This window comes from Balaenoptera physalus (assembly GCF_965194825.1).
Source record: "Balaenoptera physalus genome assembly, chromosome: 18".
NCBI classification, from domain to species: domain Eukaryota; kingdom Metazoa; phylum Chordata; class Mammalia; order Artiodactyla; family Balaenopteridae; genus Balaenoptera; species Balaenoptera physalus.
In genome coordinates, this window is record NC_138899.1 from 14,133,442 (window position 1) to 14,156,653 (window position 23,212).

Below are 23,212 nucleotides of genomic sequence, written 5' to 3' on the forward strand. Positions count from 1 at the left end.
CTCTCCATTCTAGTTGCCACTCCTTTAGTTCACTTCTTTTTTTCCCTCTGTATATGGGTATCAGGCTTCTAACTGACCTTCTCTTCAGTACCCCTAAGTCCCCTCATCCCCCAAATACAATAATCCATCTGTCCTCCACAGTGCTTTCTGACTGCACTTCTTATGATGAAAATCTGACTTTATGATTCCACCAATTAAAATCCCGGCCTGGTTCCCTGTAACCTCCTCATAAATTCAAGTACTATACAGCATAACAGAGGAAGCTTTTCACGTTCTGGCCTCTTTCTGCCTAATCACCGTCCCTCAGCCCTCTCATTTGTGCACTGTGGTCCTGTAACACTAAGCTACTCTACAGGAGAATTCTCTGTTCCCCGGATGCCTCCGTGTGTGGCTTCACGCCCAGCCTTCGTGACCTCTGTAGAGCAAGCGCTCTCGTCCCTTAGCATATGCTGTTCCTTCTGCCTGAAACCTTCCTCCTTTCTCCTACCTCTTTTATTCATCTAAGGCCTATTCATCTTTTAAGAATCATGTATATCAGTCAGTACCTCTGAGATGGCTGCCCATCTTCCTGCTCTGTCAGAGGAAGGTTTTCCCTTTTCTATATTCCACATAGTTTGTGCTTTCTTTTGGAAAAGTTTTAAACAGTCTGTTAAAATTGTCTATTTGTCTCCTTTTCCACCAGCTGAGGTTTGTGTCTTTTGCGTCTCTCTTCCTGGTGTCTGTCTGGCAGGCATCGGGCGTCATAGAAGGCAGTCGATAAATATTTGCCTGATGAATGAATGAAAGGGAGGGAAAGGAAGACTGGATCAAAGCACCCAGTGTTTTTAGTTGCGGTCCTAGAGGTCCAGACTCTCAGACGAGTAAGACGGGAGAAGGGTACTTGACGAGCTCTGATGGAGCGTAGCCCGTACTGCTTACAGTCACAGATTCTTAGAATCCCAGAGTGCCCTCACACATAGCACTTACCACACTGTATGCTATAATTATTGGTAAGTAAAGGAGAGGGGAAGGGAAATGAACATGAAATATATCCTTATTCTTTGAGGCCATGAGTTTTGGTGTCTTTCTAAAGATTTCTTGATTATGTCTAAAGGTGTCAGAAATAATGTGAGAACTCCTGTATCTGTTAGGGTTTGGATTTCTTGCTGGCTTAAGAGCTAAGCCCAGGGTTTGTTGCAGACCCCTTGGTTTATCATTCTGGTATGAAATAGAACTTGACTACGAAATGATCTATAGAGCATTTATGATGGTTTTTAAATATTTAATAATCAAGCTTGTTTAAAAAGAGAGAGCACACTCATGTCTCATTGAGCGGATCCATGAAAGAAAAACAAGGTAAAACAAATGGAATTTGATTTTATTTTGAGTTCTTCTAATTTTTTATTACATAGTCCTTTTCCAGTCTGAAATAGTTTCCTTTTATTTTGTCTTTGTTTCCAAAATATAGCTGCGACTAATACTACTGTAGAAGATATTACTGAAACAAATGAAGTTCAAGGATTTCTCTTTGGGAAATTAAAGTAAGTCTGAATTGAAATGAAACTATTACTATACTCTTAAGTTTGTTTTTAAAGGAATTGATTCAATATGCTGGGTTGGCATATGTTTCACATTTTTAAAATACACATACTCTTGTTTTTATTACAAAAGTAACACATGGTTAATGCAGAAAAGCACAAAATTGAAAAATCATCGCTAATTCCACAGGATAATGAGTATGGTTAGAGATACTGGAATTGAAAGTGGTCAGAGTTATCTCTGGCTAAAAACTAAAACAAAAATTTATGGAATCTTTTACAGATCTAATGGGTTACAAAAATCATAGTTAATGTATTGGATTTTTAGCATGAAAAAAATTTAAAATTTCATGTCTCAAAAGAAGAGAAAATATTTATTTCCCTAAATTTCTGTGCCATATATTGCCATATTAAATACCTTTTAACTTCTGGTCTTAATTTCATATACACATATAAGTAACCTTTCAAAAAACTGAAGTTCTGCGCCCTTTTTTTTTTTTTCCTGCATCACTGATTGAAGACAAGGAATAGGATGGTGAGTGCTCTCTGAATGTTAATGGATGGGGTTTGATGTCATTTTATGTGTGGTTTCTCTGATTTACAAGAAGGGAAAGTTTATGATTCTATTATAAAGACAACATTAATTAAAAATAAAGAACCATTTTTATTAATATCTTTAGTTCTTATTTAGTATTACAGATATTTATAAAGGACACTTAGGTCCGTTCTCCTGGTGAGTAGATAACTGTACAGAGCGAGGGGAACATTTTTGGACACTATGCTCCTTCATACAGATGACTGAGTTGTATTTCTATGGTTTACTGGACAAGTTGTATACTAGTGGCCTTAAAAAGTTAATGCATCTTGTAAAATGGATTTATTTTAAGTAAGATTTTTATTTAGTAGATAACATTTTTATTCCATTTCCAGCTGTGTCTCGCATCTTAGAATCCATCGTTCTGTTTTTTTTTTTAAACGTAACTATTTATGGGAATAAATTGCATGTCTTCCAGAAAGCCTTTGGAACCTTGGGATATTAGTTGTTTTAGAGAGGAAATACTCAAAGTTAGTTTTTACACAATTAATTGATTTAGGCAAAAACCTTCTGCTTTGAGGTATTGTATGAATAATGTGTTTTTGCCTGAATTACATAAATAATTTTAGCCGTGAAAATTATCATTAAGCTTATGATTAAACATGAAAAACAATATAACAGCTCTTATAAACTTAGTATTACTCTGTAACTTAAAATATTGAGAAAGGAGTGGTTAATTTAATTCATAGTGAACTTCTTTTCAAAGAAGTTCTATTGCTTTCTCACTGTAAGAGCAGACTTGATTCATTTTCAAAATGTGGTCCCACATTGTAATAAAATTGCAAGATATGAAAATGTAGTACATTTATTATTGTTAACTATAAGATTAATCTATTTCTGTATATTTATTTTTCATCTCACGTTTTAAAATATTTATTTCTCTTTACTGTTGAAAATATGTATTTGTTTATAAATTGTGCTGATAGCTACATAAAGTTTTTTTAAAACAATTCTGTCTAATAATATGAAATGGTATTGTGTTTTGATTTCATGAGAGATGGAAGAAAAAAGATTATAGTTTTTATTATATGTATAGTAAAATATCATGCTACATTATTATTTGGCACTCTCTAAAAAATACCTAGATATGTTTAATTAGACAGAATTATCTTATTTAAGTTTTTTAAAAGTTTCAAAGATGGAACTTTTCAGAAATAGAGTAAACTCTAAAATTGTATAGGAAGCATTATTGTCTTTCCTTATAAAATAGTTTTCATTTTTAATTATAAAAGCATGACTTGTAATTTATAAAATGTTAAATAAAAAGTGTATAACATAAAAACTAATAATTCTGCCCTCACACTTGGATCCCTTACAGGTAATGTTAACAAATGAGAGTACATCCTTCCAGATTTTGTTTTCTTTTGTTTTGTTTTATACATTGAAAAAAGTAGACATGCATATCTCCCTCATTTTTTTTTTAAGTTCTGTGGATATAGCTGCATCACTATTTATTATTGTCTTGGTGAACAGTTAGTTTGTGTCTAAAATTTGGAAAAGTTAATTTCAAAAATATACTGCTTGTATAGTAGTAATTTGTAGTAGGTGATGATAATTAACATTACTTAATATTCTAATACAGAGAAAGATATTCAGATCTTAGAGATAATCTGACAACATTCCAAAAATACCTGATTGAGAGTAATAAAGAAATGATGCCTTTGAAAGTCTGGGAACTACAAGGTATAGTATTTCAGTCCACATTAACATAGCATATTGGTAACTTATCTCTGTTTTGTTAAATAGGCTTTTATATAACATGATATAAATTATTTCATAGGCAATAATAATTACTAATGATGTGACTAATATACATTACTTTTGTGGAAATACAAATTTAATTAAAAGGTTATTCATCAAGCAAACCATATTTTTATGTTTATAAGATTTAAAATTATATAAAGTACAGTTATTTGATATCATCTAATCATTTTTAAAGTGTACATGAGTTAAAAGATTCATCTCAGGTATTAAATCACATTTCAGAGAATCTGTAGCATTGATTAGAAATCCTGATTAGTAAGTCAGGAGAAATCAGAACTAAATCTTAGTTTTCTTCTCTTTAAAATTTTGATCTTAACAGACCATCGCATGTTTCATTGCGAACTTAGAATAGCTCCTGTACTGACATCCTATAAGCAGATATTTTGAGACTGAACCAAATTTTGAGAATGAACCAAAATTCCTTTTCAGTTTGTAATTTTCTTTTTTATTATTTGTAATGTTTAATGGGTCATGGGAATATGTCACTTTTCTGTGGAATCTATAACTTTTATCACATCTCTCATCAACTTTTTTTTAATATTACAACTTACTGAAATATACTTGATATACAGTTCACCCATTTAAAGAGTACAATTCAGTGGGGTTTAGTATATTTTTAGAGCTTTTTAACTGTCAGCACAGTCAATTTCAGAGACCCATAATTTAGAAAATTGTAAGTGATAGGGTGCTTCTGAAGGCTGGTAAACAGAGAACATGCAAAGTTAGCTTGCTTGTAATTAACCTCGCTGATGTCTGTGGAAGGTATACTTGAATGGACTAGAAACAGGAAATCTAGTTAAGACATCATTGAATTAGTGTAGCGAGAGCTAGAACGATGACTGTGGTAAAAGGCATAGAGAGGAAGGCCAGATTTAGCAAATATTTAGGAGATGAAAAGAGTCAAAGATGAATTTAAAATTTCCAGCTTAGAGCCTGAGTAGAGAGAATATAAAACATGTAAGTGGGTTTGGGGGTTGAATACGGGGCCCAGAAATAATGAGACTGGTATTAAAAAAGATAGACTTAAAGTGATGGTGACATATCCAGTGACCAGGTCCAGTGGTGGGGTGAATATAAAGTCCTTATACTAAAAGGAGAGGATTTAAAAGTTGAAAATATTAGCATAGAGGTTTTTTAAAGGTGGGGGACACTAACTGAAAGTGTAAGGTGCCCAAATCAGTGCCCAAGGGAGTGACCGCGTGCTCGTCCGCGTGGGGAAAGTAGACACGGTGGAATGATGAGAGCTAGAAGAGTATGTTGCAGAAGCCAAGGAAGTAGATTCAGGAGAGAGTAAGTGATCAGGACCTTTTCGTTTTTTGATTGATTTAACAGGTGTTTATTGAATTTCTACTAGGAGTCAGTCATGTCCCTACAACCATGGTTTTATACTTTTTGGCTGAGACCTGGAGTAGGAAGTATATTTTACATGAAGACCCATACACAAGTGTATAATGTGTGAATACACAGATATGCTTAAAACTTTAAAAAAAAGCTTCAACATAGATATGTTTACCATATTTTATTAATTCTATAAGACTTTTTAAAAAAATAAATTTATTTATTTCTGGCTGCATTAGGTCTTGCACACGAGCTTTCTCTAGTTGCGGCGAGAGGGGGCTACTCTTCGCTGTGGTGCGCGGGCTTCTCATTGCCGTGCCTTCTCTTGTTGCAGAGCGCGGGCTCTAGGGCACATGGGCTTAGTTGGTCCGCGGCACGTGGGATCTTCCCGGACCAGGGCTCGAACCCTTGTCTCCTGAATTGGCAGGTGGATTCTTAACCACTGCGCCACTAGGGAAGCCCAAGACTTTCTTTACTCTACCCTATTTCATTTGAGAAAAAAACACTTCACATTATCCACTAATGTGATTTCACTACTAACTAATGGGTTCCAACTGTCACTTTGAAAAAGTGCTGTATTCTGAAGATAAAATAAGAGTTAAAGCAGACACCACGTTTATTCAAAGGATCTTGGACAAACATAAACAACTTTAAAAACCAATGTAAAAATTAGCATTGTAATTGCTGCAAAGTAAAGGGACGTAAGATGAAGAAGGGCATATGCCAGGAAGATCTGACTGGTGGGATGGGGGCAGGGAAGGGGTAACAGAAAGGGGAGGGTTCCTCAAGAAGTGGTGATTAAATTGAGATCTGAGGAAGGGCTAGAGTAAATTTGAGGGTGGGTTATTTAGGGAGAATATCAGAGATCCTTTCAAGGGGTTGGAAATGGAGTGTGAGGGAGAGGAGATATCAGGAACAACTGCTGGATTCATGGTTTACCCAGCTGGATGGACAGTGGTGGATTTTCTGGAAAGAGAAGACTAAAGAGGACCAGATTTGGGCAAAGATGGGTGGGAATATCACAAATCTGTTATTGAACGTGCTGCTTTTGAAGTATCCAAGTGGTAAAACCAGGAAGACAGTTAAATATGGGAATCTGGATTTCAGAGGCAAAGTGAAGGACTTAAATAATTTATGAGTCATCTAGGTATGGAATAGTTTAGGAAAAAGCAAAAGATGTTAATAGACTATGCTAATATTATATTCATTTACTTGTTATTTACAGTTTCTCTGATTTCATGAGTGAATTTTCAGGGGCTTTTGAACAGCATATGTGAAAAAAAATTCCATTCACGTTGTAAAAAGTTTTAAAAGACTAGTTGTGCTGTCAGAACTGCGTAAAATATAGTTGTCCATGGTCGTGATGATGATGGTGATTGGCGGTGATAAAAATATTAGCTAATACTATTTGTCTGGCACAGTATTAGGCTCTTTATATTCATCATCCTAATTAACTTTTTTTTAAAACTCATGGGGTATTGATAGATATCCTGCTTTTCCAGATGAGGAAACTGAGAAACATACAAAATAATTAGTCCGAGGTCACCAATCTCATAAAGCACAAGTCAGGGATACCTAAAGTCAGCAGGTCTCTCTCATTTTAGAGCCTAAATTCTTTCTTTACCTCTATGTCGTACTGTTTTTAAGTATAACATCATGTAGCCAAATGCTCTCAGGCAAGATCTTTCATCATATACTGTCCTCAAAAGAAATACTCTTTTGAAATGCAAATCAAAACTACAGTGAGGTACCACCTCACACTGGTCAGAATGGCCATCATTAAAAAGTCTAAAAGTAACAAATGCTGGAGAGGGTGTGGAGAAAAGGGGAACCCTCCTACACTGTTGGTGGGAATGTAAGTTGGTGCAGACAGTATGGAAAACAGTATGGAGGTTACTCAGAAACCTAAAAATAGAATTGCCATATGATCCAGAAATCCCACTCCTGGGCATATACCTGGACAAGACTATAATTCGAAAAGATACATGCACCCCTGTGTTCATAGCAGCACTATTCACAATAGCCAAAACATGGAAACAACCTAAATGTCTATTGACAGATGAATGGATAAAGAAGATGCGGTACAGATATACAATGGAATACTACTCAGCCATAAAAAAGAATGAAATGATGCCATTTGCAGCAACATGGATGCAACTGGAGATTATCATACTAAGTCAGTCAGAAAGAGAAAGACAAATACCAAATGATATCACTTGTATGTGGAATCTAAATTATGGCACAAATGAACTTATCTATAAAATAAAAGCAGACTCACAGACAGAGATCAGACTTGTGGTTGCCAAGGGTGAGGGAAGAAAGATGGAATGGGAGTTTGGGGTTGGTAGATGCAAACTATTACATTTAGAATGGATAAGCAACAAGGTCCTACTGTATAGCACAGGGAACTATATTCACTATACTGTGATAAACCGTAATGGAGAAGAATACCAAAAAAAGGATGTACCTATGTGGATACCTGAGTCACTTTGCTGAACAGCAGAGATGGGCACAACATTGTAAATCAACTCTACTTCAATTTAAAGAGATACATGCACAAAACTAAACAAAACAAGAAATATTCTTTTATAAGTTGTTATATCAATGATATAAGTAATGACTTTAAGTTTTCTCATCTAAAAAAGCATAAATATATACACACCAGTTAAAAATTATGTTGCTTAAAATTGCCTTTAATAGCAATAGAATAAGAAGACACATAAAGGATCTTATTTGTAAGTTTACTGTTCATTCACCCATTCATTCATCAATATTGAGCACCTACTTATGTATCAGGTACTTTTTTTGAGGTTAGAACATTTAAGTTCTACTCTTTTAGTACATTTCAATTATATAATACAATGTTATCAACTATAGTCACCATGTTACACGTTAAATCCTCCGATTTTATTCAGTCTTAGAGCTGAAAGTTTGTACCCTTTTACTAGCCTTTCCCTGTCTCTCCCACCCTCAGCCTCTGGCAGCTACTTTTCTACTCTCTGTTTCTATGAGTTTGACTTTTTTTAGATTCCATGTATAAGTGATGCTGTTTGTTTTTTTTTTTTCCCTTGTCTGGCTTATTTTACTTAGTCTAATGCCCGCACAATCCATCCACATTGTTGCAAATGGCAGGATTTCCTTCTTTTTTAAGGCTGAATAATATTCCATTGTGTTTATATACACCACAGTTTCTTTATCCATTCATTTGTCCACGGAGATTTAGGTGGTTTACATACCTTGGCTATTGTGACTAACGCTTCAATGAACATGAGAGTGCGGGTATCTCTCAATATATTGATTTCATTTTCTTTGGATATATACCCAGAAGTGGGATTGCTGGATCATATGGTAGTTCTATTTAATTTCTTGAGGAATCTCCGTAATGTTTTCAATAGTGGCTGTAGCAGTTTATATGAGTTACTTGTATATTTTGGATAGTAACCCCTTATCAGATATAATGATTTGCAAATATTTTCCCCCATTACATAGGTTGCCTTTTCATTTTGCTGATGATTTCCTTGCTGTGCAGAAACTTTTTAGTATGATATAGTCCCACTTGTTTATTTTTCCTTTTGTTGTCTTTGTTTTTGATGTCAAATCCAAAAAATCGCTGCCATGACCAGTGCTAAGGAACTTACCCCCCTGTGTTTTCTTCTAGGAGTTTTATGGTTTCAGGTCATAAGTTCAAGTCTTTAATGTATTTTGAGTTGATTTTTGTGTATAGTGTAAAATAGGGGTCCAGTTTTACTCTTTTGCATGTGGACATCCAGTTTTTCCAGCACCATTTATTGAATAGAAAGTTTTACTTTTTCTTGTCAGGAAGTGATCCTATGGCAGAAGGATCCTGGTAAGATAAGGACTGAAAAGAGTCCATTGTGTTTGCAATTAGGAGATTTTAGTGAGCACTGATAGCCCCACTAGTGGTGGGGAGTGGAAACATTCTTAGGTAGGTTAAGGAAATTCTATTAAGAGTTATTCAGCTAGTAAGTGATATAGAGCTGGAGTTTGAACCTTGGTCTACTAGACTTTACCAGTCCATGGGAGGCTGCCCTGGCAACATCTTTTCTAGGCTTTGACTCCAGCTGGATTCGCCACTGTACACTGAAAAGGTAGAAACAAAACTAGTCTCGCTATGATAAACTGGTCATTTTGCTAGTATTTGACAAGCTAGGATTCCAATTCTGGTGAGATGTTATAGAGAAACAAAATGCTTCACTATTAGGTAATGAAAGAATTCAGTTTTAAAATCATTTCTGACTCTTGACAAAGCAATGAGACGCAGATTACTGCTTCTATCATACTTGAGAGTGATTACAGTAAGCCACACGCACTTTTCTTTCCAGAGAACTATCATTTCAGGTAAAATCATACCAAGTTTAGGATTTTATTTTTATTGTTGTATAAAGGTAAAAAAATGTTGAAAAAGAAAGCGAATGTTTCATATTTACTGAGTTAATGAACACATTAGGTCTTAAAGTTCTTTTCAGAATTGGCTCTTCAAAGCTTTTTTTTCCTTCCTCTTATTTCTTTTTGTCAAAGCTTTTTGTTGCCAGTTTCACTTAACCTAAGAAAAGATAGCTTTGCATCAGCATTTCTTTTCATATCTCCTTTTGAAGTTACACTGTAATTTGTGGAAAACAAAAAATAGGTATTAAATGACAATTATTCATAAAAGTGTAAAACTTACCTTATTGGATGTAAGTGATAGCTTTCCATTTCATTTAAAACTTTTGAATAATGCTAAATATGAGTGTTTGTTAATGTGTCTATATATGAATATATGGCAAGAAGCGTTATTTAAATTACATGGAAATGTCTGTTAAGGTCTAACATTATGCTAGATTCCTTAATGATATTTTTTTCCTTCCAGATCTTAGTTTTCAAGCAGCTTCTCAAATAATGTCCACTCCAGTTTATGATGCCATAAAATTAATGAAGGACATTTCGCAGAACTTCCCCATAAAAGCCAGGTATATTAAAGCTTATTGATTTAATTATAGTCAGAACTCTTTCCATTAAATACATTTTATGAAAATAGCTGATTTCATTTAACATAATGATATCAGTTAATTCTGTTATATACAGTGTTTATGAGATCAGGGTCTCTTTTCATTATGTATATTGGGTTTTTTTTAACTAGAGCAAAATATTGGCTTGTGCATGCATATGTATGCATACTACAAAATAGAACTCTTGAATTAGAGGCAAATGGAAAGGAAAAAATAATGTATTTAAAAAATTATTTAAACGTAAACAGTGAGAGATGGTAATCCAAGAAAAAACTGATTTAAGCAGTATATAATAAGGGGATATTTTTCTCTTTACCCTACAGAGGATGATGAAAAGTATTACTCTAAATAGACCTATGCCCAATGTATGGCCAAATCATGTTCTTGCCCTTTCAGATTCCAAACAATTAGTAATGTCTTAATTGTATAGAATATTTTGTGGAATACCTTTTTGCCAATAAGATATCTAATTGAACTGCTTTCAGAAATATTAATACTACATTAAACGCATCTTCCAGTTCAATAGATAATACATTTCCATATCTAGAAGTAACCAGTAGATACAATTCTGGTTACCATGTTTTATAAGGATTTACAAAATAACAAGACTTTGATGCATTTGTAGGAATAATCGTATAAAATTATAAGCAACCAGTGAAATATAAGCTAAGTTAGCTTATATCGAAGATATGCAACACGTGACAGGTGCAGCAATAGTGCTTCACTGAGAGGAACTGGAGAACATCCTTGTGCCCTCAGCATCCCTTCTTAAGCAGGGGATAATCACTATAGAACAACAAATAGAAATGCCTCTCTTTGTTTCAGACACTTTGGTACATTTATCCACAGCACAAATTACTGAATCCTGAATCTAGTCAGTCAATACCTTTGTAAGATAAATAAGTAGTACATGTTTGGCCACAGGGTACCAAGAACCTTTTCATGATACCCTGAAAATAGAGAGGTTTGTCACATTATTTACAGATTAAAAATGAATATATTGCCATGACTCTCAGTTTTAGTTTAAGCAAAATCAAGAATTTGAGAAGTCAGTATATGTATACTAAAACATGAAATATGTATGTGTATATAAACATAGATGTTTAGCCACACTGCTGTTAACTAACAGTAGCTTTTGAAATTACTCGATCAAATAAAGTGAAATAATTTTAGTTTTAGGAAGATAGTTGATTAGCGGTTTTGACGGTAAGTCATTATAACTATTCCGGGGTTTTGTGTCTAAACTCTGCTCTTAATTTGTGGTTGGTCATTAAAAAAAAATTTGCCAACTATGCTAACACTGCTTAATGGCTGAATTGTAGGCTTAAGTGTATCTCTACAGTTACTCTGATAAGTCATTACTCCATGAACTTGTGGATGCTTCCTGAATCTTGGGATGAAGCGAGTTGAATTGGTTTCCTCCAGACTCCGTCAATGGTGCAACCATAATTGATGCCCAAGGCTAAAAATCTTGCCTCCATATATGTTCAGACTTAATAAATGGTTTTTATTTTTCATCAAGAAAATAAATGAAGTCACTCTGTAGACAGCCAGTAAATGTTCATTGAAATGAAATACTTGATAAATGAATGAAAAATTTGCATTATCAGATTTTCAGTTGCAATTAATCTCAAATGCTGCCAGATTTTAGGAGGTAATACACACTTATTGTGGGTTGTTTTAAGATACACCCTTATGCTTGAGTTTTACTTAATGTCAAACTTTGCATTAACAATCTTTTAATTTTTAAATCATTTTCTTCTATGCATAAAATTGACAGATAAATAGCTAATTAAGCATTCTTAGTAGTTACTAGGTCAAATAAATATAATTTATAGACATTTAAAAGACATTTTGCTCTGTTATAAGCTCCCTTATAGAGTGAATATATGAAGTCAACATTATCAGTATTTTAGAACTTACATACCGTGGTAAAGATCTCAGGTTAACCAAAATTCTTTATATACACGTATTCCAAAAATTGCCTATTTGCAGCGATACATATAATGACATTGGTAATTTCATACAGAATTTCTCCCTATGGGCAAAACGACACAAAATAGCATTTTCAATCAAGTATTCTTGAAAAATGAGACAGCATGTAATGCGTACAGTTTGTGCACATGAACTTTTGACAGTCTCTATTCCACCTGAATCAAATACCCTTGTCAAATGAAAGCCATAGTACCACCTGTCAAATAGGCTATGTGGAAATGTACACTTCTCAGTCATGATGCCTTTAGAGTTTTTAGTTTCTCGTACAAAGTATCATATTGCACTGAATCATAGATTAGTCCAAACATTTAAGGAAGAATGAATTGTGTCTGTATTTATGTTCCCAGATCTCTGACCAGAATTGCTGTAAATCAACGTATGAGGGAGGAAATACAGGAAAATCAAAAGGTTTGTTTGAATTACTTTTAAAAAAAATTTACTACACTAATAACACTATATTTTAGACTTTGGATCTTCAATTTTCATACAAAAAAGAAAATGTTAACTTGTACTTTTTGATTATTAAAACAGTTCAGGTTTTTCCATTTTTATGTTGTCTACTTTATATAGCATACAGTTTGTGATCCTAGCCAATCTTTCCTGACATAGATCCTACTTACTTTCTCATTAACCTTATATACTCCAAATTTTCTGCCCATGCTGTATGGTTTTCTTCACAAAATAGAGAATAAAGGCTATGAGATAATACTTCTGTTTCTCATTAGTTTTGCTTAAAAGCTTGTGAGGACCAAGCCAAGTTTAGACCACTGGAACATTACTAGAATCCTATAACATATAGTACACAGTTGATCACTAGTTTGATAAGATTCTGCTAAATGGTCTCCTAAATTACCTTAAGACCCCAAATGATTCTAACTGTGTTAATACTTAGGAAGTGCTTGAGAACACGTCCTGGCTTTATTACATAGGACTGGTTTGGCTTTAAGTAATATTAATCCCAGGCACACAGGGCCTTAAACAGTAGGAGTTCATTTTTCTCGCATAAAAAGAAGTCCCTTCCCTGGTGGCGTGGAGGTTAAGAATCCGCCTGCCAGACAGGAATAAAGATGCAGACGTAGAGAATGGACTTGAGGACATGGGGACGTAAGCTGGGACGAAGTGAGGGAGTGGCATGGACATATATACACTACCAAATGTAAAATAGCTAGCTAGTGGGAAGCAGCCACATAGCACAGGGAGATCAGCTCGGTGCTTTGTGTCCACCTAGAGGGGTGGGATAGGGAGGGTGGGAGGAAGGTGCAAGAGGGAGGAGAAATGGGGATAAATGTATATGCATAGCTGATTCACTTTGTTATACAGCAGAAACTAACACACCATTGTAAAGCAATTATACTCCAATAAAGATGTTAAAAAAAAAAAAAAATCCGCCTGCCAGTGCAGGGGACACGGGTTCAAGCCCTGGTCCAGGAAGATCCCACATGCCGTGGAGCGACTAAACCCATGCACCCCAACTACTGAAGCCCACAAACCCTAGAGCCCATGCACCGCAACTTCTGAGCCTTCATGCTGCAACTACTGAAGCCCACACACCTAGAGCCCATGCTCCACAACAAGAGAAGCCACCACAATGAGAAGCCAGCTCACCACAACTAGAGAAAGCCCGTGCACAGCAACGAAGACCCAACGCAGCCAAAAATAAATAAAATTTTAAATATTAAAAAAAAAGAAGTCTCAAAGTAGGTTGCCACAGACATGGTTTTTTCTTTTATGGTTGCAGAATGGCTGCCACAGCTCCAGACTACTTGTCTGGATTCAAAGCAGAAAGAGGCAGGAAGATCAAACCACATTCATCCTGACTGAAGCCTTTCTGGAACACTTCAGCCATCTTTGACTTCTGTCTCATTGGCCAAAATTTTGTAATGTGGATATTCCTAGCCACAAGGGAGACTAGAAAAGTTAGTGTTTACTTTTCTAGTGATTGAGGGGAGCAGAGGAGAAATGGCTTAGAGATAGTGCCAGGTTAGCCCATCAACAGTGCCTGTTACACTGAGACAGAGTAAGCTCTCAGTAAATATCAGCTGTTTTGATGATGCCAAACAACTACAATGATGATAATGAAGTAGATGCACAGTTCATGGGAGACTGAGTGATAGAAGCCGCAACACGTCATCCCAACTGGGATGTTCTTTGCCTCATTGACCACCTAACAAATTCTTGCTTATCCTTCAAAACTGAGACTACTCCTTTCTGTAATTTTCCTAATTGCTCTTACCATTCTTCAAGCAGAATGCATTTTTTTCTTATAAGAATTTTTGTATTTGTTTGTTTGAATAATGCCACTTGCAGTAAGAAGGGAAGACAGGTTGGGAAAGAAAAAGGAGGGAAAAGAAAGGAATGCCAAAGTATCAGTGGCATCACATAATCCAGTTTATTTTTTGCTCAGTTAATAGTCCAGAGGGGGTGTTCCTGGTCATCAAAGCTTTGCTCTATGTGATGATTTTGATTCCAGAGGTTGAAGAATTTCATGAGGTTAAAGAGGACCTAATTGGAAGGACCAAATGGGATAGTTCCAAAGGTAAACCACTGTGATGGATTCACAAGGGAATGTGAAACTGGAGCTGGAAGGACTTTGCAAAGGTGTAGAAAGTAAAGATAGAACCATTTCTGAAGTAAAAACTAAAGTTATAAAGTGGCACAAAGGAGAACTGACCTTATAGAAGACACAGCAGAAGACATAGTAGATAGAAATAATAAATGCAGAGATAGTAAAAAAAAGAAATAGAAAGGACTCAGGAGAAGATGATAAAGTAAAGCCAGGTAAAGGAAATCCAATATACCTAGACTAGAGTCCATGAAATAGAAAAATAAAACAGATGGACAGAACGAATGCTTAAAACTACAATCAGAAAATTTTCAGAAATAAAAGAAGTTCCAAATCCACAGATTAAAAAGGGTGCACTGTGTAACTTGGGAAAATTGACCAAGAGTGGTCAAATATAAGCTATTGAACTTTATAGGGAACAAAGGAAATTAATTACTTATGCATTTAATAAAAAAGATGATAAGGAAAGAAAATCACATTGGCATCAGACTTCTCAAAAACAAATTCGACACCAAGAAACAGTGAAGCTCCATCTACAAGATATTCAAGGAAAGAAAAACTGTCCTTCAAGAAGATATGTATATACAGGCTACAAAAATGTTGAACATGCAAAAATTCAGGGAATATTGCTCCCAAGAACACTTTCTGAGGAATTTCTCCGACCAAGAACTGATTGAAGATTCTTGGGCAGAACAACTGCCTGTTGGGCATTGAATATGTTTATGTGTAGAACTAAAAGTAGAAAGTGAGGGACAGGGTGATAGTATAGTATGTAAATAGTACCTACTCTGACAAAGATAAAATATTGCAACTAATAAATATGGTGGGGGTAGAAAATAGAATAAACTTGCTGATTGCCTTAACTGTAATACTCAGGAATCAAAGATATAATTAAAGCTGAAAAGTCAAGCAGTGGAAGCCTGAACTTATTTAAAAGTATATAGTTAACCACTAATGAATATGAAACTATTGAATAAAATTGGGCTGTGCAAGAGGAAAGGCAGCAGAAAGAGGTTAAAGGCTAATTTTATTATTTTTTGTAACAGAAATCATTAGTTGTTGGTTAAGGAAAGAGATGACTGAGGGTATTAAATGAACATACATGTTTAATAGTAACTAGAGGAACAAAAGTCTAAATCTTCCAAACTGTGAAGAGAACTGAATGCACAAGAAAAGAAAGAGATATTTAAAAAATACATCTAGAAAGAGTAAATACAGCATGAAAGAATGACATTTGAGGCTAACCAGGTCTATGATATCAATAAATGTAAATAAGCTTAACTAACATATTAGCAAAAATGTTCAGTTTGTTTCATTAGGCATGTACAATGTATGTAAAATAAAAACTCTTAAAGTCATTTAGAAATGTCAAAAATTAAAGGACATGACAAGGTATACCAAGCAGATACTGTGTTTTAAGGGTAGTGACCTTAAAATGCCATGAAGCCAAATTCAATTCTAAAAATATTAATGAGCAAAAAATGGCCCTTTATAATACTAAGGACTATAATTCACAAGGCTACAATAGCAGTTTAAAATATTTTTACATCAAAACACCGCAGCAACATTCATGAAACAGACTACAGGAGATGGAAGGAGAAATATAATTTACCTTTCTAAGACTAGTGAAATGGTAAGTAAAGATATAGAAGACCAAATGACATTATGATTGTATAGATAATAGGTCTTCTGGCTATATAACAAATTTTGTATCCTGATAATAGAAAAAATATGCCTTTCTTCAAGTTTTTATGAAGTAGTAATGGCAAAAAATCCAGAAAGTGGGTAAAATAGAAAAAAAATTCTCAATATCAATGCAAACTAGAAATCAATAACAAAATCAGAAAAAAAGGTTTTATTCACTTGGAAGTTAAAAACTCTATTTACTCTTAAGTAGAAGGGAAAATAAAATACACATCAAGGGACTCCCTTGGTGGTGCAGTGGTAAAAAATCCACCTGCCAATGCAGGGGACCAGGTTCGATCCCTGGTCGGGGAACTAAGATCCCACATGCAGCGGGGCAGCTAAACCCGTGTGCCACAACCATTGAGCTCATGCACCTCAACGAGAGACCCCGCGTTCCACAACTACAGAGCCCATGCGCTCTGAAGCCCGTGTGCCACAACTAGAGAGAGAAAACCCGCACGCCACAACTAGAGAGAAACCCTAGCAGACCTCGCACCGTAACGAAAAAGATCCCGCATGCCTCTACAAAGATCCCATGTGCCACAACTAAGACCCAACGCAGCCCAAAAAATAAATAAATAAATACGGGAAATAAATAAATAAAATAAACATTTTTAAAAATAAGTACACATCAAAATTGCACCAGTTCTTGATAACAACATTTGAAAACATAAGATATTAGAATCTTTGGGACCCAAATAAAACAAAGTTCAGAGAAAAAGTCTTACATCAATAAAATGAAAAAAAAGTAAATGAATTAAATATCAGACTTAAAATGTTAAGGACAGTAAAAAAAGCAAAAGGAGAAGAAATTAATACAGGTAAAAATAGTAAAACTAATGAAATGATAATATTTCATAATTGAATGGAGCTTGAGGGATGCAAGAATGGTCAATAGATTAGGAAATCTATTCATATACTATCGTTAGAGCTAAGTGGTAAAATTGTATGATTATATTTGTACATGCCGAAAAAGTATTTTATAAAATTCAAGACCTATTCCTGAATATAAAACAACGCTTTGTAAGGAAATTGATTATACTTCTTTAACATGATTAAAAGTGTGCATGTGCATATGTATTTGTGTTTATCTCAGCTTAAAAGTCAGCATCTTACTAATAGAAAATTACTAGAGGTATATTTACCAAAATCAGGAACAAGACAATGAAGCACATTATCATCACTGTAATTATTATTGTATTAGTTATTAGCCCACATCATCAGTCAAGAGAAGTATATTGGAAGTATAAAAATTGGGGAAAGGTGAGGAATATATAAGAGAATCAACTAAAAACAAAAATTAGATGTAGAAAGGTGTGTTGGTCTGCTTGGGCCGCCATAACAAAGTACCACAGACTGGGTGGCTTACACCACAAAAATTAATTTTCTTTCAGTTCTGGAGGCTGGAAGTCCCAGATCAGAGTTTCAGCAAATTCTGTATTTGATGTGGACTCTTCCTGGCTTGTCAACAGCTGCCTTTTTGCTGTGTCTTCACATGGCCTTTCCTCTGTGTGCACACAGTGTGCCACCCTTATGACCTCATTTAACCTTAATTACCTCCTTAAGCCCCATCTCCAAATACAGTCTCATGGGGTTTAGGGCTTCAACATATGGATTTGGGGTGGGGCAACACAATTCAGTCCATAGCAAAAGATAATAGAATGCACAATTAAAATATATAAATCAATAGGCTCCTAATGAAACTTAAAAGCTTTTGCACAGCAAAGGAAACCATAAACAAGAGGAAAAGACAACCCTCAGAATGGGAGAAAATATTTGCAAATGAAGCAACTGACAAAGGATTAATCTCCAAAATTTACAAGCAGCTCATGCAGCTCAATATCAAAAAAGCAAACAACCCAATCCAAAAATGGGCAGGAGACCTAAATCGACATTTCTCCAAAGAAGATATACAGATCGCCAACAAACACATGAAAGGATGCTCAACATCATTAATAATTAGAGAAATGCAAATCAAAATTACAGTGAGATATCATCTCACACCAGTCAGAATGGCCATCATCAAAAAATCTACAAACAATAAATGCTGGAGAGGGTGTGGAGAAAAGGGAACCCTCTTGCACTGTTGGTGGGAATGTCAATTGATACAGCCACTAATGAGAACAGTATGGAGGTTCCTTAAAAAACTAAAAATAGAACTACCCTACGATCCAGCAATCCTACTACTGGGCATATACCCTGAGAAAACCGTAATTCAAAAAGAGTCATCTACCCCAATGTTCATTGCAGCTCTATTTACAATAGCCAGGACATGGAAGCACCCTAAGTGTCCATCGACAGATGAATGGATAAAGAAGATGTGGCACATATATACAATGGAATATTACTCAGCCATAAAAAGAAACGAAATTGAGTTATTTGTAGTGAGGTGGATGGACCTAGGGTCTGTCATACAGAGTGAAGTTAAGTCAGAAAGAGAAAAATACTGTATGCTAACACATATATATGGAATCTAAAAAAAAAAAAAAAATGGTTCTGGTGAACCTAAGGGCAGGACAGGAAAAGATGCAGACCTGCTAGAGCATAGACTTGAGGACACAGGGAGGGGGAACGGTAAGCTGGGACAAAGTGAGAGAGTGGCATGGACATATATATACTACCAAATGTAAAACCGATAGATAGTGGGAAGCAACCGCATAGCACAGGGAGATCAGCTTGGTGCTTTGTGACCACCTAGAGGGGTGGGATAGGGAGGGTGGGAGGGAGGGAGACGTAAGAGGGAGGAGATATGGGGATAAATGTATATGTATAGCTGATTCACTTTGTTATAAAGCAGAAACTAACACACCATTGTAAAGCAATTATACTCCAATAAAGATGTTTAAAAAAAAAAAGAAAGATAATTTTTGTAAAGAAAAGAACTCTTTGTCACATGAATAAAAACTAATCAGTTCTATGCATCCAAAAAAAAGAAAAAAAGAATAGTACCTATTTCACTGGATTATTAGGAGGATTAAATGAGAATATAAAGTGACTTAGCACAACGTCCACCTCAGTAACTGTGCCCCTCTGCTAAGTGTTCACATATTTATATGTACCTATACATAAACCCACATTTTTATATATATACACACACACATAGAGAAAAATACATCATACATAAATATCTATGTATATTTACGTATGTAAGACAGTTGGAGTATGTCAGAAAGAGGGAGAGAATATCATAATCTACTAGACTGATATTAGTGACTTTAACTTTAAATGAAAATAATTGTCAATATTTTAAACTATGTCTATCATTTTGTTAAATTATTACTTTACTTGGAGTTATCAATTTATGGTAATAATAAAGTTTTACACTTACATTTTGAAAGACTGTTATATAAACAAAATAGTATTAAGTTCGTTTATAATGTTATTTCTGTAGTTCCAATTTTCACAGCAGTGAAGTTGCCAGACTTTTCTATAATTCTAACAATCTAGAATGTACTATGTAGTATCAGAGGAATGGCATAAAGTTTAACAATACAAAAATGAAAAAAAAATCTCCAAAATAGAATTTTGGACAAGATGGTGAAATGTGAACTAGAGATATGCCCTCAAACTTTTATACCTGGTACTCATTTCTCCATTAAAGAACCTTGGTTAAAAAAAAAAAAAATCAATAGGCTCCATATATTGCAAGCAACTAGTTAAAAGTTATAATGTAAGAAAAGACTCCATTTACAACAGCAACACAAAAAGTATATAGGAGTAAACTTAACAAGTAGGTAAAGCCTGTATAAAGAAAAATTTGACAGTCTACTTAAGGGCATGTTGAAGGACGTATCTTGTATTGGAAGATTACAGTGAAGTCAATTCTAAGTTAATTTGTAAATATAATCAGAACCTGGAGTGGTTTTTTTTTTCCTCTGAAACTTGACAAGATGAGTCTAAAAATTCACGTGGAAGAAGTAGACAAGGAATAATAGCCAGGATTACTCTGAAAAATTAAAGGAGCCGTAGGGACCTCTGCCCTGTGTGCGCAGCACAACAGACTGTACCTCCTGTATCTATGCTGGCCACCAGGTGCTCCAGCCTGCTCAGGGATGCTGGGGCCACCCACTGCTGTCACCTTGGCCACTTCTCATCCGCTTGGAATTAGCAGTGAAACAGTTTTGAAACAAGCTTTGATTACTGAGCAAGGAACCTTGAATTTATTCAGTAAGTCAGTCTTGACACTGTATATGGCCGTCTTGTTTACTGCCTCTTTCGGAACACACTGAGAGAAAGACAAGGGAATAATGGCTTTCACGTCACTAATCCCAGGCAAAGGTGTCTGGGCTGGTAGTCCGTGTTACCCACTAACGCGTGGAGTGTGTGGGAGGTAACTAAACTGGGAGTTCCAACCTTGGAGAAGGAAGGGGTGATTGTGATCGGAAAGTCAAAAAATTGTGGAATGTCCCTTGCAGTGTTAATGTAGCCAAAATGGGTGGGCCACATGAACACCCTGGAAATATGTCACTGCTCCAACATCCTATTCATACGCACCAAATGGTACAGTTCCTGTAAAACATGTCACTGTTGCAAAACATGTAAACAAAGGGTTTACACACAAAAAAGAAATAATAGTGGTCTTTAAATATACAGAAGGATGATTCATCTTTCTATAATAAGAGAAATGCAGATCAGAGTTAGACTGAGAAAGCGGATTTCAAATATTCATACGTATGATAGTGCACTCTATTGGTGAGTCTTATTTTGCATAAGAAAACAGGGAAAACAAGATATGTGTTTGTATTATATTTGTATAAAGAAACACCAGAAGGATAAACCAGAAACTTTGGGGGAAGAATGTGTTACCTCTATGGGCCAAGGGTAGGGGCTGGTGAACAGGGTGGAAGGTGCTGGAATGAGAACAAAAATTCTTTGTGAATAGTTTTTACATAGTTTTGACTTTGGACTCATGCAAAGATTATCCCAAAAATATCATGACTATGCTGAAGTTGTATAAGTGAATTTGAGTTTGGTTTTATTCAGGAAGCAATTGATTCAACTCCAAAGTACAGCAAGTTTCCCTTGGAAGTTCATAATTGTTGTTTTGCTCAGAGACTGGGCAGAATCTACTTTAGATGATTTAAAATTCAATGTCAATGCAATATGTATCTCTTATTGTTTACCATAAGAACTGTTAAATATATTAATTAAATTTCATGACACTTATTTGTTTTGGTTGGGGGGAAATGGGAAAGGGGGTCAGGTGGTCAGGTAACTTCTTTTGCTTCAGTATCGTGAAACAGATTGTTTCAATTATGTAATTACATAATAAACCAGATGCAGATATTTAAGTACAAAATCCAAGTAAAAGATTACACCTAATTCAGATAAAAGCTCACACTTTTCTAATTATGTCAACTAATTACTTAGAATGTGTGAAAATTTTACGGAGTTCTAGAGAAAATTCCTAGGTTAGCATATCTTCTCCAACAGTTCTTCTGTAAAATATATTTTTTCGGAATCTGAGTTTCTCTCATCACTCATCCAGAAAAAAGCAAAACCCTTCCTATTATTAGATTTACATCTGACTGGACTTCAAATTTTAAGTTCAGAATGCATGTAGTTCCAGCATAGGGACATCCAGACAAGTTTATAAACCAATTTACCATTATAATGCTCAACCAGTCTCCTGAAATCCAATCAATTGGAATTTTTTTAGTTTCAACTAATGGCGCAGCTCCATTGGTTGTTAAAGGGATACATTTCTGTACATTGTTCCCTCTTTTCTTTAATGAGGTCATATTTGTCCATGGAGATTTGAATTTGTTTCTGCTCAAAGCTTATGAGCACTCCCAACTTAATTCCACTTTTTTTTTTTTTTTCAATTTTTTAATTTTTTTGCTGCACCGCAGGGCATGCGGGATCTTCATTCCCTGACCATGGATTGAACATATGCCCCCTGCAGTGGAAGCACGGAGTCCTAACCACTGGACCACCAGGGAATTCCCCTAATTCCACTTTAAATTAAAAGGCTGTTTGTATTTTTTGGACCTTCAAAATAGTGTGAAATTGGGCCTCAAACTCATGTGAAGATAAGCCAGAAGCCGTGAATTCTTATGGAAGACTGTTCTTCCTCCATTAAGAGCCATGGTGAACTCAGCAAGTTTCTATGCGTTTCTGCAGGACATTTTGTTTTCTAGGTCACCTTTCACTTCACTGTGAGTGTAGCACTTCCTTATGTGCACAAGGATATCTCTGACCCTGCTGCCTGCCCTCGGTGGGCCCAAGGCTCTGCCTCCTGTCCTGAGACTGACCTTTAAAAACTCACACTTTAGGCCACCTAGGATGAGGATGTTTGAGATTTCCTCAGGGCAGGGCCTTCAGTGTTTGTTATATCCTTGGACTCTTATTCCCACTTCTTCTCTACTCTTAAGTGAAATCTTTAATTTAAAAAGTTAAACCATTCTTTTAGAGGACAATGTTAATATTTTAATGTAGCATTTCTGATATTTTCTTTTAGTAGAAGGATTTCAGGATCTCTGGTTCATCATATTGCTAGAAACTAAATTCTTACTCCTTGATTTGAGAACTGCTGCCTTTAATCATACACTTGGGATAGTTTGCCAGGATTTAAGGCTACCCCCTTTGAGGGGAAAAGAAAGAACTTGTCACCACCAGTTCCAATACACATACCTCTCTTTGACATTGTTTCAGCATCAAGTTTGCTGAGTTTAACTTATTACCCTTGTTTTGAGCATCTTTTTTGTTTAAGACTCTGTGCTTGGCATAAAAATTCTTGAGGGAA

The 23,212-nt window shown here is 35.3% G+C and overlaps 1 protein-coding gene across 2 annotated transcripts in view; it reads left to right on the top strand.

Moving 5' to 3' along the window:
- Positions 1-23,212, top strand: part of UGGT2 (UDP-glucose glycoprotein glucosyltransferase 2) — a 199,701-nt gene that overhangs the window by 45,231 nt on the left and 131,258 nt on the right. For both annotated transcript variants that reach the window (XM_082434596.1, XM_082434595.1), the window contains exons 7-10: positions 1,448-1,520; positions 3,695-3,795; positions 10,085-10,184; positions 12,566-12,626. In XM_082434596.1, coding sequence (XP_082290722.1) covers positions 1,448-1,520; positions 3,695-3,795; positions 10,085-10,184; positions 12,566-12,626 — 335 coding nt within the window. The remainder of the gene's footprint in view (positions 1-1,447; positions 1,521-3,694; positions 3,796-10,084; positions 10,185-12,565; positions 12,627-23,212) is intronic.